Here is a 16,632-nt window from a genome sequence, read left to right as displayed (position 1 = left end):
AAAGGTTAAATGCTTACATTACTAGGGTTTAGTGAGAAGAGAATCAATGAAAAACTGCCTTGCGGCAAACTAGAAGCTGGGGACCGAAATGGGAGACAGGAAGTGGGTATGTTACATGCCCCTAGTTTAGCTTTTCTATTAACATGATGTTGTTAGAATTCTGCAACCTATCAGAGTTAACTAAGAGAATAATTGAACACGACAGGAAAAATAATTAAGGTTTACAGTTTCTTTAAGTATCTGTAAAAAGTATCTTATCAAAAGAAGCATACTAAGTTGATTAAAAATTGATAAAAAAAGAAAAATACTTAAAGCTTCCACTTACTATGAATCAAGGGACCATGTTGATCATTCTTCCCACTTTTCTTTTTCTTGTTTTCCAACTTTATTACCTACTGTGATTTGTAGGGAGAAAGAGATTCTAATTATAATAAGTCTTTTTAAAATAATTGATGTTTCCCACTAACTAGGGCATAGAAAAAAGCACTTCTCTGCAAAAAGGCTCTACATAAGTGTATTAGGTTGTGGGGTTTGAGGTTTAAGTTAAAGGTAAACTACGCTAAAGGACTATCTTTTTATACAATATGAATACACAAACTACAAGTCTTAATAATCAACCCAAGATACACCTCACAGGCCATAAGAATGCAAACATGTAATCTTAAACATGCATTATGTAACATGATTACTATTCGATATACATGCTAAGCCAAAAGAGAAACTGTTTAAGTGCATGGATTGTATTCGTTAATTTCCTTTGGTTCTGACATGGTCACTACTTAAACTTCATTGATTTAAGCATAGACTGTGAGATTACAACAACTAATATACATCTGGCACATACCAAGTTTTACTCTGAGAATGTCCCTAAATATACCTAGTTCAGAATCGTATAAGCCGGCATGGGTGAACAATTAAATTATGCTCATCATTCTTGAATGGTGTTATAATCTGACAAAGCTCATTCCTACCAAAAAACTGAGAAAGATAATATTCTGCACTAAGAGGTCCAAACACAAAACCAAGCGATAATTTATCTAGAACCATGAAGACATAATCTCTGAATGACTTAAACTCTTTTACCTCTTATCTGATCCAGATTGAGAAAGGTTTACAACTGAAGGCATCCCTAGCAGCAGCAACATCATTCACTAGTGCCAGTTGCCATCAAGAATTCGCCCTCACATACTACCTCACCCCCAACATATGCCTTTCCTTCCATCTTTGCTATTCCAAAACGTTTTTGTAGTTTAATGAGGGTCATCCTCATAACCAATGTATCCCCTGCAATCACAGGTTTCCTGAACCTCACTTTGTCAATTCCAGCAAAGAAGAAGTTTTCGCGTGACCCACCAACTTCTGGTTGTAGCATCACCAAGCCTCCAACCTGTGCCATGGCCTGGATCCAAAAGAATGCATTAATACTTATTATCATTTACATGGATAATTGTTCCAAATGTTATTCCAAGTGTTAAATGAGAATCCTAATTATCTACATGCCATATACAGATAAATGACTAGGATCCCTTGTCGCCAATCATTCTTTCAGAACTGAGCCAAAACTCAGATATACACACAGAATCATTAAACATGCAAGAGAACTTGGGAATTTCAAGAATCATGAAGTAATTTGGTTGTATACAAATATACGTGTTACACAAATCCATGAAGAGGTCGGAGATAAAACTTAAGGTCGTGATAGTAATTGCATCTACATTTCTACATCGTGCTAAGCGTGCCTCTAGGACATGTATCGCTATTGCAGAAGATGTTCTCTAATGACAAAAACTCTTGCACATGATTTTTCCACACACTAAATACCATACCCTTGATTTGAGCATGTGGGATCCAGTGATCCATGACATTCACAATCTAGATCAAGCCATATATCCAAAAGGGTTCTACAAGAGAATCCTAAAGATTTTTCTCAGACGGTGTAGGATCACTAAAAAGTTATCAGCCAAGAACTGGCGATACAATCTATTATATTAAATATAAAAAGTGATGCTACACCCACCGAGAGAAATCTCAAGAATTCTACTATAAAACTTTATGGAGATGTGACTTGATCTAAACTGTAAATGTCATAAATCACGAGGTCTTACATTCTCAGATAAAAAATAACTAAGGCACAGAGAGACAAAATAACCACTGTGGGCTGTTGCCATCAAAAGTTATGGCCACAAAGGCATGTCCGTTTCATGCATTGTTATCAACAGTGCTTGTTGGTTTATTAACAAAGGTAAGGTACACCTCTCAAGAAAAACAGCATTCAATCATCACTACACTTATCTACTCTGTTCGAGATAACCTTCAAACTTGTCACCTTTTGAAACACTTGGTTCCCCATCAGATGTTCAGGTACTCGCATAAGTGACAGCAGTGCGACATAAAAATCACTTATAACTTAGTTTTCTCACTTAGTTTCCTCACTAACATACAAAGGAGAATTCCTATGGTTGCACTGGAAATTGTATTTCAGACATCAAGTTAAATGTTTAAATGGAGCGGAATGATATGGGTAAACATCATACTAATCCTACTCCGTCAATGAGATAATTCATCGATTTTACTATGAGATAATTCATTGTTCTTACTATGAGATAATTCATTGTTTTTACTATGACCATATGATACTATCTGGCATTGTACTAACTTACACAAATATTAAGTCTAGGTTATGAAATTCTGGAGATTACTCAATCAATCTACATGAATACATACTTTGCTTAATTTTGATGTTTTGATGTCTCCACTGTAACTCAGGACACCAGCACTGGTGTTCAAATGTTCCCACAAGGACGTGCACTAACAATGGGACTATGTTCATCCAACCAGGCAAACAACATGCAACAAGAAAAAAAAAACTAACTACAATTCTGAATCAAATGCGGTTTTAGATCTTAATGTTCGGCATGAGCAGTTCATAATGGAGACACAAGTAATCATTTTGTTACCGCAATTACTATCATATTATTCATTCAATAAAAAAAATGTAGATTCAACCGTGATTATTACGTCAACCATGAGAACTCTTAAGGAATGAATAAGCAAACAAAATCTTATTACTTCTTTTTCTTAAGTTTTGGTTACATTTAAAAATGAAAAATCAAACGGCTATTTATAGTCAGAAAACAAGTAAGTCGGTAGGATTAGATATCTACACATATTAGGTAAAGTGTCCAAATTTAGATACATACAAAATTTTAATGACCGAGTAATACTCTGATCCTTATCATGATCATTTAAAGAGGTGGGATAGTTGTCAAGAACTATCTCGATTCTATTCGAGTAGTAAAATGGTGGACCACCTCATAATGCCGTGCATACACAATATATGTCATCTTTTGATGGTATTATTCGACCTATTTATACTGGGTAATATATATAGGTTATGAAGGATAGGTAAAGGCAGGGGGCAGGATATAATATAAGATTTCGATGGTTTTGAAGATACAAATTTGGGCGCAAAGGATAAAGTATGGCAATGTTTTTTCGTGAATTGGTCAAACCATCCATCCTCGTGTTTATCAATGCCCCACTTATATCAATCTAGTCGCACCCTTTAATATTTGAACATCGTCCACATATCTTACCGATTATAAAAAGGTTGAATAATACCACCAAAAGATGGTATGTGTTGTATATACACGTCATTACGGGGTGGTCTACCATTTTACTATTAGAGTACAATCGAGATAGTTTTGGACAATTATCCCACCTCCTACACAGATCAAAGATAAGCACCAACACATTATTAGTTTCTTTAATATTTTATATGTTTCCAAAATCAGACATATCACTGCATACGTGTAGTTTTCAAGTTCTACCGACTTGTTTTCTGGCTATAAATAGCCGTTTGGTTTTTCATTCGTTACAAAAAAACTAAGAAACAAAAAGAGGTAATAAGATATTGTTTACTCATCCATTCCTTTAAAATTAGTAACCCGCGTGTATTATATTATTATCGTATACGACCTTATATTTTATCTTTGACGTTACTATGAAATAAACTAAAGTTTTAAGTTAGTGAATCCAGTAAGTTTAGTAATACACATATAATGTTATCACCATCTACATCATGCTATGCCTGCCTCCAGTCTAGGATATGTACCTCTACTGCAGGATATGTTCTATAATGGCAAAAACTCTTGCATATGGATTTTGCCACAAACTAATTCTCAACAAACTCTTGCATATGGGTTTTACCACAAATTATTTTCAACCAGGCGGAGATTCTCTCGTGGAAAATCTTGTGAACAAATCATACCCTTGATTTGAGCATGTGGGATCCAGCGATTCATGACATTCGCATCCTAAGGTCATGCCATATTTCCAAAAGTGTTCGGGTTCTACAAGTGAATCCTAGAGATTTTTCACAGTTGGTGTACTGTTACTTAAACTTATATGTCAAGAAGTGGTGATACTATCTATTATAAGATAATAAAATTAATACTACACCCACTAAGAGACATCTATCGGATTCTTCTATGGAACTTTTTGGAGACATGACTTGATAAACTATAAATATCATAAACCGCGATTCACTAGATCTTACATTCTCAGATAAAAATAACTAAGTCAAAGAGAGACAAGACATGAAAATAACAATTGCAGGCTGTTGCCATCAAAAGTTACGGCCGCAAAGGCATGTCTGTTTCCTGCAATTGTTATCAATGGTGCTTGTTGGTTTATTAACAAAGGTAAGGTACACCTCTCAATAAAATAACATGCAATGATCACTATACTTATCTATTCTAATCGAGGTAACCTCCAAACATATCACCTTTTGAGACACTTGGTTCCCCATAAGCTGTTCAGGTACTGGCATAAGTGACAGCAGTCCGACACATAGAAATCACTTATAACTTAGTTTTCTCACTAATATACAAAGGAGAATTCCTATGGTTGTAACTGGAAATTGTATTTCAAACATTAAGTGTAATGTTTAAATGGAGGGGAATGATCTTCTTCTTCTTCTAAGCCTTTAGTCCCAATCAAATTGGGGAATATGAGGACTTCCCAAGCTGTCACCCATCTTGGTACTGCTCCTAGGGGAATGCCTGGTTTTCAACCAAACAAAGGTACACGAGGACATCCAAAGCGGTCAACCGTCTTGTTACTGCTCTTGCCTTTTATTAATCTATCGCTGGCTCGCCAAGCCTATATCGCGACCCTATTTTCATAAGGGAGTAGCTGGGGTTTTACCGTTGGCTCACCAAGCCCATCACAAACGAAGGGGAATGATACGGGTAAAAATAAAAAATATAGTAATCACACCGCAAATGAATTAACTAACTCTTTTTCCTATAAACAAGATTATACTATATGACATTGTACTAATTTACACAAATATAAAGTCCTAATTAATGTTATAAGATTTGGGAGATGACTCAATCAATCTACATAAATACATACTTTTGCTTAGTTTTCGATTTTTGATTTCTCCATTGTGGAACTCAGAACACCAGCACTGGTGTTCACAAATGTTCCCACCAGGATGTGCACTAGCAATGCGACCAAGTTCATCCGACCAAACCAACAACATACTACCATAAAAAACTAACTAAAATACTGAATCAAATGCAGTTTTGAATCTCAATATTCGGCATCAAAGGTTCATAAAAGAAAAAAATGAGCAATCAACTTGTTACCGCAATTCCTATCATATATATTCATTCATTCAACATAAAAAGGATATCAAGAATGAATATTACCTCAACCATGAGAACTCCAGGCATAATTGGTCTTTCTGGGAAATGTCCAGGAAAGAAATTATCATTGATTGTTACATTCTTAATTGCAACAGCTGATACTCCAGCATTGTATTCAATCACTCTATCTACCAATAGAAATGGAAACCTAAAACCAAACAACAACAAGATTACAACTTTTCCACCCCCAAGCAACAATCAGATTCAAAATAAAACATGGGTTAAACTCAAAAAACCGAAATTTATCTTACCTATGAGGTAGAATCTCACGAATCTTGTTAATATCCATCACAGTTGGGTATGCAGGAAATTGCTTTTCGATTGGAACAACATCTTTGACAGTCTCTTCAACTTCTCCATTAACAGAAGCAACACAAACAGTAACGGTTCTATTGGATTGAGATCTAGGGTTGGAGATTGAAAGTTTAGAAGATAAAATTCTCTTGTGATTTTTGAGTGAAGTAGTAGTAGTAGGTAATAAGAAATTATGATTTAGAGAATTTTGGGATGAATGTGAGGAGAATGCTGAGATTATGTGATTCGTTAAAGCTGTAGCTTCCATTGTTATTGAGATTATGTAACAGAGGGATCTCTAGAGGAAGAGATTAGAGAGATTTACAGAGCGAAAAAGATAGAGACACAGAGGGTGTATTTAAGAATTTGGTTTTGGGCGGAGTGAACGAGGTGGAAAGTAGGTGTAAATTTAGTTGGTTATTGCTTTGTTTCTGTCTTTCTCGAAAGATACTGTTTCAAGGCGGAAATTTCAAAAATACAGTGCCTACAAGAATGAATGTGGACGCAGCCTGGGTATCCTTCCATAAACTAGCTGGCTATGCAGTAATTATTAGAGATGACGATGCCCATAAATATCTTTAACCAATAACATAAACATTATACAAGAAACAAAAATAATCTTTTTATTTACTTCCTTAAACATAGATAGCCTCCTTCACCGGCCAATCATACAAATAAAATTAGAAAATTTCACAAAATAATCGGTTCATCTACCTCTATAACATAAAAGGCCTTGTTTACTGGCCACTTATTACACATAAATGAAACAATCTGTTTAGCTACTTCTTTAAATGAATGCTAAGCATGGTGTACACAGTTTGAATTAGACTAAGAATCACCACAATGGTAAGCACTTCACCGAACTTCTTAAATGCACTGGGTCGAGTATAACTATTGAGTTCATCTCTAACCCGTCTCAGACTACCACCATGGCTTCTCATCACCATTGGAAAAGGTAAATCTCGAAAGAGAAGTGGAATCTTTTCCTCCAGATTGGGATCCACAATAATGACTCCGCTTGCAGCAAGGACTTTGACATCGTCTGCTGATCTAATGAGTTCACGCATCAACTCTAGATATTCACACACTTCACGCTGCTTCTGCCCAAAGTGTGTAATTTCGTATCCGATCAAGTTACTGAACAACATGTAAAGATGTTGCTCAGAATCTACTATGAGACGAGGGATGATTAGAGTTGCATTGAACATAACTTGCTTGAACTTGATTCCATCAATCCTTGTGCCTTCATTACACTGAAAAACGATGCCTTCTTCTTTAAGCTCTGTAGCACTTCGTACTGTTTGACGGACAACATCGTATATGTGGTCACTTCTACTTGTACTATCATCTTCTCCTGCATAGATATATTCATCTTCAATGGAACCATCCTTTTTGGGTTTTTGAGATGAACCTGTCACTAACAACCAAAGCCCGTGAAGGAGGTCAATCGGGGCATCTTTTAAAGCGACCCTCTTTTTGGTTTCGGAGAACCTACTTTGAATTGCAAGCGAGTTACCTCCAGTTCTTCGGCTGTGCATGTATTCAGCTAGAGAGGCAGTTGGAATTGTTATGACTTCTACTGCATATTTTGAGCTATCCATCAAAGAAGGGACCAGCAGGAGCTCAAACAAGACCCACCTTTCCAGGTCCATTGGCTGTTCCCATATCCCACCATTAACAACTTCCTGAAAGAAACTTTGTTTCATCAATGCCTGAAGCACTACAAGAGGAACTTGGTTACCTACCACAAATATAGATGAAACTGCATCTCTTATCATGGATACTTTGTCACCCTCAAGTTGCCCAAATACCGGATGATCCACAATGTGCTTGAGTTTTTTCTCTCAACCAAGAACAAACAGAATTAATTGCAACAAAAAACAGCCATCATAAATCATCATATGTAGATATTCATTCTCACCGAGGTGATGGATGGTTCCCTCACTATCCTTATAATAGCGATCTAAACCTTCGTTCTTCACCTTTCTCACTGCAGCAACATAAAGATTATACATGTCACTTTCTCTTAAAGCCCCAGTAATACTACTAGTTGTTCTGCAAATATGATTCCACGCCACTTCCTTTGTTGTCTTCCATGCAGGGCTCTCCTGGTTATGGTAAAGGGGTCCTTTAAGAAACTGTAACCACAACTTCTTGGTTACCTATTTCGTTATCAGCGGCAAGATGTTCAATTGTTCTTTGTATCAATATTGACGCTTGTGGACTTGTAGTTCTGCTTCGTAATGGTGCACGATGCCACCCGTAATTCCTGCCTATCAGTGTTTGTGATGCACTAATTTTCTTGCTTCTCAAGAGCCTGTTAATGCGAAGTAAACTTTCTTTAATCACCATGTTACTGCTCCTTAACAATTGTTGTGTTGTGCACTCATCTGATGAGAGCAATATGAGAAACTTTCCCTTTTTGAGGCAGAAACTCCGATTTATACACACATGTACATGGAAGCAGAAATTCCCAAAGGCCAAATAGGTTTCATCTGGAGAATTTGAAGGATATAATTGAGTTTGAGACTTTGAGTCGTTATCATCGCAAGAGAAACTTCGAAGAAGCTACACTTCAGTCTTCTTACATATTAATGGGGGTCCTGCAAGAAAGACCGCATTAAACTTAAGGGAACGACTTGAGCTTAGGTCAATCCAGGATATTTAAAGTCAAAGTTGTTGTCCCTCATCTAGCCTACATTTTCTTTAAATAGCACTCTACACTCGAAGGCTGTAACATCCTGAACTATTCACCCACTCAAAATTTATAAGTTACAGTATAACTACAAAATTTTAAAGAACCATTTTCATGTGGTATTTAAAAGCCCGAGTGGTTATGTGATTAATGCTATATGTGTTCCGTGTACCTGGAAAATTCTTAAAAAACCGTCCAAACAAATACTCATCAAAACCGTCCCTCTCGCAAAGACTTTTCTTTTTTGAGGGAAAACATAGCCTTCATAGGGTCCTTCAAAAGTAATTGGAACCAAACACATTGTAGTGCAGTCACGATCATATTAGTTGTGTGTACACATATTTCTCACTATCAGACACGTGTATATAAAGAGGTACGTGGAAAGCATGCAGGCCAAAAACATCAAAACATGATGGGTCACGAAACACCAAATAAAGTCCGAGGAGTTACTTTATCTCATTCCCAAAAGAGAAGCCAAGATCAACGGTGGAGAGATAGTTAGCTGACACGGACTGACAGGGGCAGAAGACACTTGTCTGACACGAGCAGACCCCTCAACTACCCACATTAAACACTCCGAGCAGTGTACGTGTCGACCAACCTGTGGAACGAGCGAGGATGCCTCTGCGGGATCAAGGGGGAAACGCAGACCTCCGCGCGATGGACGCAAGGGCACAAGAAGATAAGGTTCCAACGGTCTTCAGAGATGGGTCCCACGTTCTAACCTTATAAATACCCAATCTCCACCAAGAGAAAAGGGGGATCGAAAACATCAGGAAGGGAAGGAGAGAGAGAGAGAGAGAGAAATAGCAAAGGTAAGTTAATCCCTGAGAGGAGAGAAACATGTAAACCCCAAAAATCATTCAACTATTCGTGTAACCGTGAAGAACATAGTAGAACAACAAATCCCGTGGATGTAGGCCTTAGTGCCGAACCACGTAAACCATGGTCTTATTTACATTTCAGCACTTTACAATCGTTTGTCTCCGCACATGTTTGCTTATATGTTTTGTTTTCCTTAGTACTTATATCCCATGCACAAACGCCACGCCTGGAGTGGTTGGATGAGGCCATGATAAACCCGAAGGTTTTGAGCCAATGAATCAACACCAGGGTACCATCATCATAATCTCCCTAGATGTTAAAGATTGATTGTGAGCGTTCGGACACGCGCGTGGTTCGTGTGCCCACAATTTGGCGCTAGAAACAGGGACTTCGTCCCGGTAAAAGATTTATCTTGTCCTGTGATTTCATTTTAATTTGGCATATGATTGCTCTGAATTTATCAGCTCGAACCGTATAGATCATTCGTCAACTGTATTAAGTTCAAAAACCCACCTTTGGTCTTCGATAAGAGTTATTGTTCTAAGCGGGTTATTGTTCTAACCCATCGGATTTACAATTTTCGTAGTTTTTATACTAAGGATCGCTTTTAGTAAAACTCTAACCCGTAGTTTATAGCCTGCGGGTATTAATTCCCTCTTGAAAAATTGTATTTCGCCAACTAACCCGCTTCACGCGGATATTCCCGTTTCTGTTGTTTGAAATAACTTATGCAGAGAGAACGTGTTGCGAGTAAAGAGGGCAAGTTTACGCGAGATTTCAGTATCAACAAAAGGGCACGTGATGGAAAAGACGCAGGAAGCAGGAAAATCCAAAGCAATGTCAAAAGCAACAGCGCGGGGCGGAGCCTGGTACTCCTAGTATCATCACGAAGACAAGCCACTGAGCGATCAAAGACTCTTCGAGAACCAGACGGATTTATCGGGGGAATATCTTCCCTAGAGGACGAGGCTTTCGCTCCAGAAGAAACTCGACTCCGACGAACATCATCTTGAGCATCTCGACGCGGAGGAGATCTCGATAACCCAGAATCAGGAGTCTGATAAGTAGGCCGCGGACGGTCAGACATGGCTGCGGAAAGAATAAAATCAAGAACAAGTTATCACCAAAATCAAAAAACACATCCATAGCAATACAACCACGATAACGTAGCAACCCTAAAAGTAGTATACATGCTCAATATTTCACCCTCGAAGTAATGGCTTCCTTAATTTAAGACGAAGAACAGGGGCAAACTAGTATGCAAGCATCAGAAGAAGTTCTTCATCACAAACAAGGAACAACAGTAGCAGAAAATTCACAAGTCAACACAGCATAAAACGGTGGAAATAAAGAAAAGGAAAACTTACCGGCAAAAACAGCAGTAGAAGAAACAAACAGGAGAAGCGGGCGTGGTTAATGCTAAGGTGGAGAGAATTTAAGATCACAGGTGCAATGAAGACTGACAAAAAATTCAAAATCACAAGTGCAATGAAGACTGACAGAGAATTTAAGGTCACAGGTTCAATGAAGACAGACAGAAAATTTAAAGGAAGAATGAAAACTGAGAGAGTGTTTAGGAAGAATGAAATTAAATTTTCTTTCTATCCTTAAAATACCCGAAAGAAAGAGAAGGAAATTAAGGGAGGAATGGGAAAACGTGCCCGTTACATAAGCAGTTAATGCACGAATAAAAGACGTGCCCGTTACATAAGCAGTTAATGCACGAATAAAAGATGTGCCCAAGTATCTAGGAGAAGTTATTAGGAGTGAGAAGAATATGGGACGATAGTTTTTGTTCAAGGCACCCATTAGTCATTCAAGCCCGAAGAAAAGGGGCAAATTGTGTACACATATTTCTCACTATCAGACACGTGTATATAAAGAGGTACGTGGAAAGCATGCAGGCCAAAAACATCAAAACATGATGGGTCACGAAACACCAAATAAAGTCCGAGGAGTTACTTTATCTCATTCCCAAAAGAGAAGCCAAGATCAACGGTGGAGAGATAGTTAGCTGACACGGACTGACAGGGGCAGAAGACACTTGTCTGATACGAGCAGACCCCTCAACTACCCACATTAAACACTCCGAGCAGTGTACGTGTCGACCAACCTGTGGAACGAGCGAGGATGCCTCTGCGGGATCAAGGGGGAAACGCAGACCTCCGCGCGATGGACGCAAGGGCACAAGAAGATAAGGTTCCAACGGTCTTCAGAGATGGGTCCCACGTTCTAACCTTATAAATACCCAATCTCCACCAAGAGAAAAGGGGGATCGAAAACATCAGGAAGGGAAGGAGAGAGAGAGAGAGAGAGAAATAGCAAAGGTAAGTTAATCCCTGAGAGGAGAGAAACATGTAAACCCCAAAAATCATTCAACTATTCGTGTAACCGTGAAGAACATAGTAGAACAACAAATCCCGTGGATGTAGGCCTTAGTGCCGAACCACGTAAACCATGGTCTTATTTACATTTCAGCACTTTACATTCGTTTGTCTCCGCACATGTTTGCTTATATGTTTTGTTTTCCTTAGTACTTATATCCCATGCACAAACGCCACGCCTGGAGTGGTTGGATGAGGCCATGATAAACCCGAAGGTTTTGAGCCAATGAATCAACACCAGGGTACCATCATCATAATCTCCCTAGATGTTAAAGATTGATTGTGAGCGTTCGGACACGCGCGTGGTTCGTGTGCCCACAAGTTGTTCATAAAAGATTCATTATGTAGATATCAAACATGAATATTACCTCAACCATGAGAACTCCAGGTAGGCATAATTGGTCTTTCTTGGAAATGCCCAGGAAAGAAATGATATACATTTTTAATTGCAACAGCTGATACTCCAGCATTGTCTTCAATCACTCTATCTACCATTAGAAATGGAAGCCTATCGACAAACAAAAACAAAAAGATAACAACTTTCACAACAAAAAATTAACAATCAGATTCAAGTTAAACATATTACATATTGAAAAAGAAAGATAGGCGTGTATTTAAGAATATGGGCGGATTTGGGCAGAGTGGACGAGCTCGAAAGTAGGTAAATTTAGTTGGTTTTTGTGTTTTTTATCCAAAGATACCGTTAAAAGGTAGAAGTTTCAAGTAAAAGAAGAAGACTACAATTTGCTGTTCAAACTTCAAACACTAGCCTAAGTGTGTACAAATCATGTTGCAGCTGTTCATGATTGTCCTTTTGCCAATGATGTCTCGAATGGTCTTATATGGATCAAATCATGCCGAATCTCAGAATTTCAATAATTTTGGAGATTAGGTCAACAATGGCTCAACAACAATACAAATAGATTGCATGTAGTAATTACCTATGCTACTAGATGATGGTTTATCTGGAAAGCCTGATGTGACTTCATCTTCAATAAAACAAAGATAGATGCACATCAAAAGTGGCGCAAGAATCAAAAAATCTTTGTGACCAGCACAGAGTTCACTCTCTCAAGGATCACATTTTAAACAACATGCTTTACAGGAAAAAGGATAACGTATTAACATCTAGAACAGAAGCTGCTTCAAAAAAAAAATCTAGAACAAAAGCTTCTTATCAAATGGGAAAAGGACTTTCGAGACTACTACTAAAGTCTGCACCCTAAAGCATCCTAGTCCCAAAATATTTATACTGCATTAATTTTACAGGAGTCTGCACTGGGGATAGATGATACCGTGGACACCACCGACAAGATGGATTCTGAACATGAGCAAATCTAGCTCTTTAGTGGGCTAAAGAGATGAAGCAGATGAATGTGGCCGTTGAAGCTGAAGATATGACAGTTCTCAGGAACTTCAAATCTCCCTATCAAGATGTTCAAAGAAAGTTCCAGTTTGCTACTGAAGCTGTCATAGCCTAACCACGCATGGCTAACTACTAGCGAACCAAGTGTACAGGTGTTGTGGCTTGGTCTCGCTAGTAGTTAGCCATGCGTGGTTAGGCTATCCGGCACCGCAGAAAATCAAAACCGTGACATGAATATAATTTAATTAAGCCCAAATAAATTATTTAATGAGCTTGGGCTTAGTAGCCGGGGTTCGGCTATGGTATCGAAGTAGTACTTCGGGTTTTAGGGCATGGGATCTGGGGGCAAGATCCGGATTCGAAAATCCGGGTGTTACAGCTACCATGCAACATATCAAGGAGATAATGACACGACCAATCTGGTTTCTTTTGTCTTAGTTAACCTAAATGTCATCAACATAGGTCACAATATCCAAGCTTTAAAAAGGTACACATAAATAAACCTATGCTAATGCTTTGGCAAGAATTTTTGATGCACGAATGCTTTTTTTTCTTTTTCTTTTTTAATGATTGATTAAAGGAAATACGGTATTCATGAATAAAGACTTTCTAATTCACTATTCTCAAGAGGTAATGCTATAGCGGATTTATTGGCTAAGTGGGGGACATCTACAGGTTCACAGTGATGGAATGAACCACTTTATATTTTTCGTCCTGCGAATCTGAGTCGATTTGAGTAATGACAGATTGGGTATGTCAGTTTGTCGTTTTAGGTTATGTTAGTAGTTGCATCTACATTGTGCTAAGCCTGCCTCTACGACATGGATTCTCATGTGGAAAATGAAACCATACACTTGATTTGAGCATGTGGAATCTAGTGATCCATTACATTCACAACCTAGATCAAGCCATATTTCCGAAACGGTTCTACAAAAGAATCTTAAAGATTTTCTTGGTTGGTGTAGAATCCTAAAGATTTTCTTGGTTGGTGTAGCTTCACTTAAAAGATATCTATCAAAAAGTGGTGATACAGTCCAATATAGGATTCTTATATGGAACTTTTTAGAGACGTGACTTGATCTAAACTGTAAATGTCACAAATCACAAGGTCTTACATTCTCAGATAAAAGATCACAAAGGAAAAGAGAGATAAAACAACCATTGTGGCCTGTTGCCATCAAAAGTTATGGTCGCAAAGGCATAAGTGACAGCAGTCCGACATATAAAAGCCACTAATAATTTAGTTTTTTCACTAACATACAAAGGAGATTCCCTATGGTTTTTGTCACTGGAATTTGTATTTCAGACATCAAGTTTAATGGTTAAACAGAGGGGAATAATATGGGTAAAAATCAAACATCATATAAATCCTACATCGTCAATGATTCACTTTTACTATAGATGTATGATATTATCTGACATTCTGCTAACTTACGCAAATATTAAGTCCTATTTAAGTTAGAAAATTTGGGAGATTACTCGATCAATCTAAACGAATACATACTTTTTTCCTAATTTTGATGTTTTGATGTCTCCATTGTGGAAGTCGGAACACCAGCACTGGTGTTCAAATATTCCCACTTGGACTGCACTAACAATGCGACTGTGTTCATCCAACCAGGCAAACAAAGTGCAACAAAAAAAAGAAGAAGCTAAGTACAATTCTGAATCAAATGCAGTTTTAAATCTGAATGTTCTGCATGAGCAGTTCATAATGGAGACACGAGTAATCATTTTGTTACCGCACTATCATATTAGTCACATTCAATATAAAAAAATATGTAGACATCAAGAATGGATATTACCTCAACTATGAGAATTCCAGGCATAATTGGTCTTTCTGGGAAATGTCCAGGAAAGAAATTATCACTGCATTGTATTCAATCACTCTATCTACCAATAGAAATGGAAACCTAAAACCAAACAAGAAACAAGAAAAAAGATTACAAATTTCACAACCCAAATCCATAATCAAGTTCAAATCAAACATGGGTTATATCGAAAAACCAAATTTGAGCTTACCTATGAGGTAGAATTTTAATATCCATCACAGTAGGGTATGCAGGATATTGCTTTTCGATTGGAGCAGCATCTTTGACAGTTTGTTCAACTCCTCCATTAACAGAAGCAACGCAAGCAGTAACAGTTCTATTGAATTGAGATCTAGGGTTAGAGATTGAAAGTTTAGAATTCTTTTATGATTTTTGAGTGAAATAGTAGTATTGGCAGGTAACAACTAACAAGAACTGATAATTCGAAGAAGTTTGGGATGGAAATAAATGGAAGAAAATGTTGATGTTAGGTGATTCGTTAAAGCCGTGGCTTCCATTGTTAGAAAGAGATGCAGAGAGATCAAAGAGAAGAGATTAGAGAAATTTCGAGATTTACAGAGCGAAAAAGAGAGAAAGACAGAGGGGTGTATTCAAAACGTGTGGGTTTGGGCGGAGTGAACGAGGTGGAGAGTTAGTTGGTTTATTGGTTTGTTTCTGCCGTTCACCAAAAATAACGTTGGGAGGCCGAAATTCTGAGTAAACGGTTTATCCATAATTGGTCCCTGTATTAAGTAGGTGTAAATTAATTGTTTCGGTTTCGGATAAATTTAACAAAAAAATGGGCAATTTGGTCAAAAAGGTACATTTTTCCGTTCAGATAAACGGTAAACTTTTCATATGGGTGAAATGGATGGGAGATACTTGTATTTGAAACAGACACAAATAGCCTTTCTCCATTACACTTTTATCGACTCTTTCCTTTTCTCTCCCTCGTCTCTCTTTCTCTTCCTTCGGCGTTTCTCCATCACAACCATTGAAACCGGTTCCTTCTTCTTCTGCTTACCAGCAACGACATCAACAATATCATCGTCGTTGTAGACATCATCAACTCTAGTGTTATCAGTCTTTGTAGTTGAAATTGAAGACACCATCATGGAAATTGGTTTCTCCGCTATTTGCAAAACACCGACACCAACTCCAGTATGAAAAACTCAAAGCCTAATGATATTGAATCGATCTAGTAGAACTCGTAAGTTTTCCAAACCCTAATTTTGTTTTGATTTTATTTTCAGAATTGCATGATTGATTTGTTGAATTGGTTGAATTTTTATTTTCATTTAACTGGATATAACTGGTTTTAGTTGATTGTTGTAATGAACTTAATGGTTATATATAATAGATGAAAATGGTTGGTATCTAGTTATATGTGTTGTATGGGCAAAGAAATCAAAAGCAGAAGTTCTCCATTATCGAAGTCATGCTCTGCAAGTAGGCCTGTCAATGGATATCCGTTATCCGCTAGCTGAATCCGAATATCCGGAAGGTTAAGATCCGATATATCGGTAATCGGATATTCGTATCC

General features: G+C 37.7%; 2 protein-coding genes across 5 annotated transcripts; both read right to left on the bottom strand.

Moving 5' to 3' along the window:
- Positions 1-305: 305 nt before the first annotated feature.
- On the bottom strand, positions 306-6,363 carry LOC113286894 (3-hydroxyacyl-[acyl-carrier-protein] dehydratase FabZ-like). Of its 3 annotated transcripts, none has more exons than XR_003329565.1 (4): positions 5,966-6,363; positions 5,718-5,862; positions 1,084-1,399; positions 306-395 (listed from the first exon to the last, which is right to left on the bottom strand). XR_003329565.1 is itself a non-coding variant. In XM_026535534.1 (3 exons), the coding sequence occupies exons 1-3, from the start codon at positions 6,274-6,276 to the stop codon at positions 1,145-1,147; spliced, it is 711 nt and encodes a 236-aa protein (XP_026391319.1). In that variant the 5' UTR covers positions 6,277-6,362; the 3' UTR covers positions 725-1,144. The 3 variants fall into 3 exon arrangements, 1 of the variants encoding a protein (XP_026391319.1); XR_003329566.1 differs by having other exon boundaries at positions 319-392; XM_026535534.1 differs by lacking the exon at positions 306-395 and having other exon boundaries at positions 725-1,399; positions 5,966-6,362.
- Positions 6,364-6,648: 285 nt separating this feature from the next.
- Positions 6,649-12,410, bottom strand: LOC113286893. Of its 2 annotated transcripts, XM_026535533.1 has the most exons (3): positions 12,281-12,410; positions 7,525-8,611; positions 6,649-7,425 (listed from the first exon to the last, which is right to left on the bottom strand). In XM_026535533.1, exons 2-3 carry the CDS (start codon positions 7,784-7,786, stop codon positions 6,788-6,790), a joined length of 900 nt encoding a protein of 299 aa, XP_026391318.1. In that variant the 5' UTR covers positions 7,787-8,611; positions 12,281-12,410; the 3' UTR covers positions 6,649-6,787. The 2 variants fall into 2 exon arrangements, with proteins under 2 accessions (XP_026391318.1, XP_026391317.1); XM_026535532.1 differs by having other exon boundaries at positions 6,649-8,611.
- Between the last annotated feature and the right edge of the window lie 4,222 nt (positions 12,411-16,632).

Source organism: Papaver somniferum, chromosome 6 (assembly GCF_003573695.1).
Source record: "Papaver somniferum cultivar HN1 chromosome 6, ASM357369v1, whole genome shotgun sequence".
In the NCBI taxonomy this organism is placed as follows: domain Eukaryota; kingdom Viridiplantae; phylum Streptophyta; class Magnoliopsida; order Ranunculales; family Papaveraceae; genus Papaver; species Papaver somniferum.
Note: the sequence above shows the minus strand (reverse complement) of the source record. Positions and strands in the feature narration are given on the sequence as shown.

Coding starts and splice junctions, on each gene's coding strand:
- LOC113286894 (XM_026535534.1), bottom strand. CDS start 6,276: ATGGAAGCTACAGCTTTAACGAATCACATAATCTCAGCATTCTCCTCA. Junction 5,863..5,965: donor CGTGAGATTCTACCTCATAG/GTAAGATAAATT, acceptor GTTTGGTTTTAG/GTTTCCATTTCTATTGGTAG. Junction 1,400..5,717: donor CTGGAGTTCTCATGGTTGAG/GTAATATTCATT, acceptor TTTTGGATCCAG/GCCATGGCACAGGTTGGAGG.
- LOC113286893 (XM_026535532.1), bottom strand. CDS start 7,786: ATGATAAGAGATGCAGTTTCATCTATATTTGTGGTAGGTAACCAAGTT.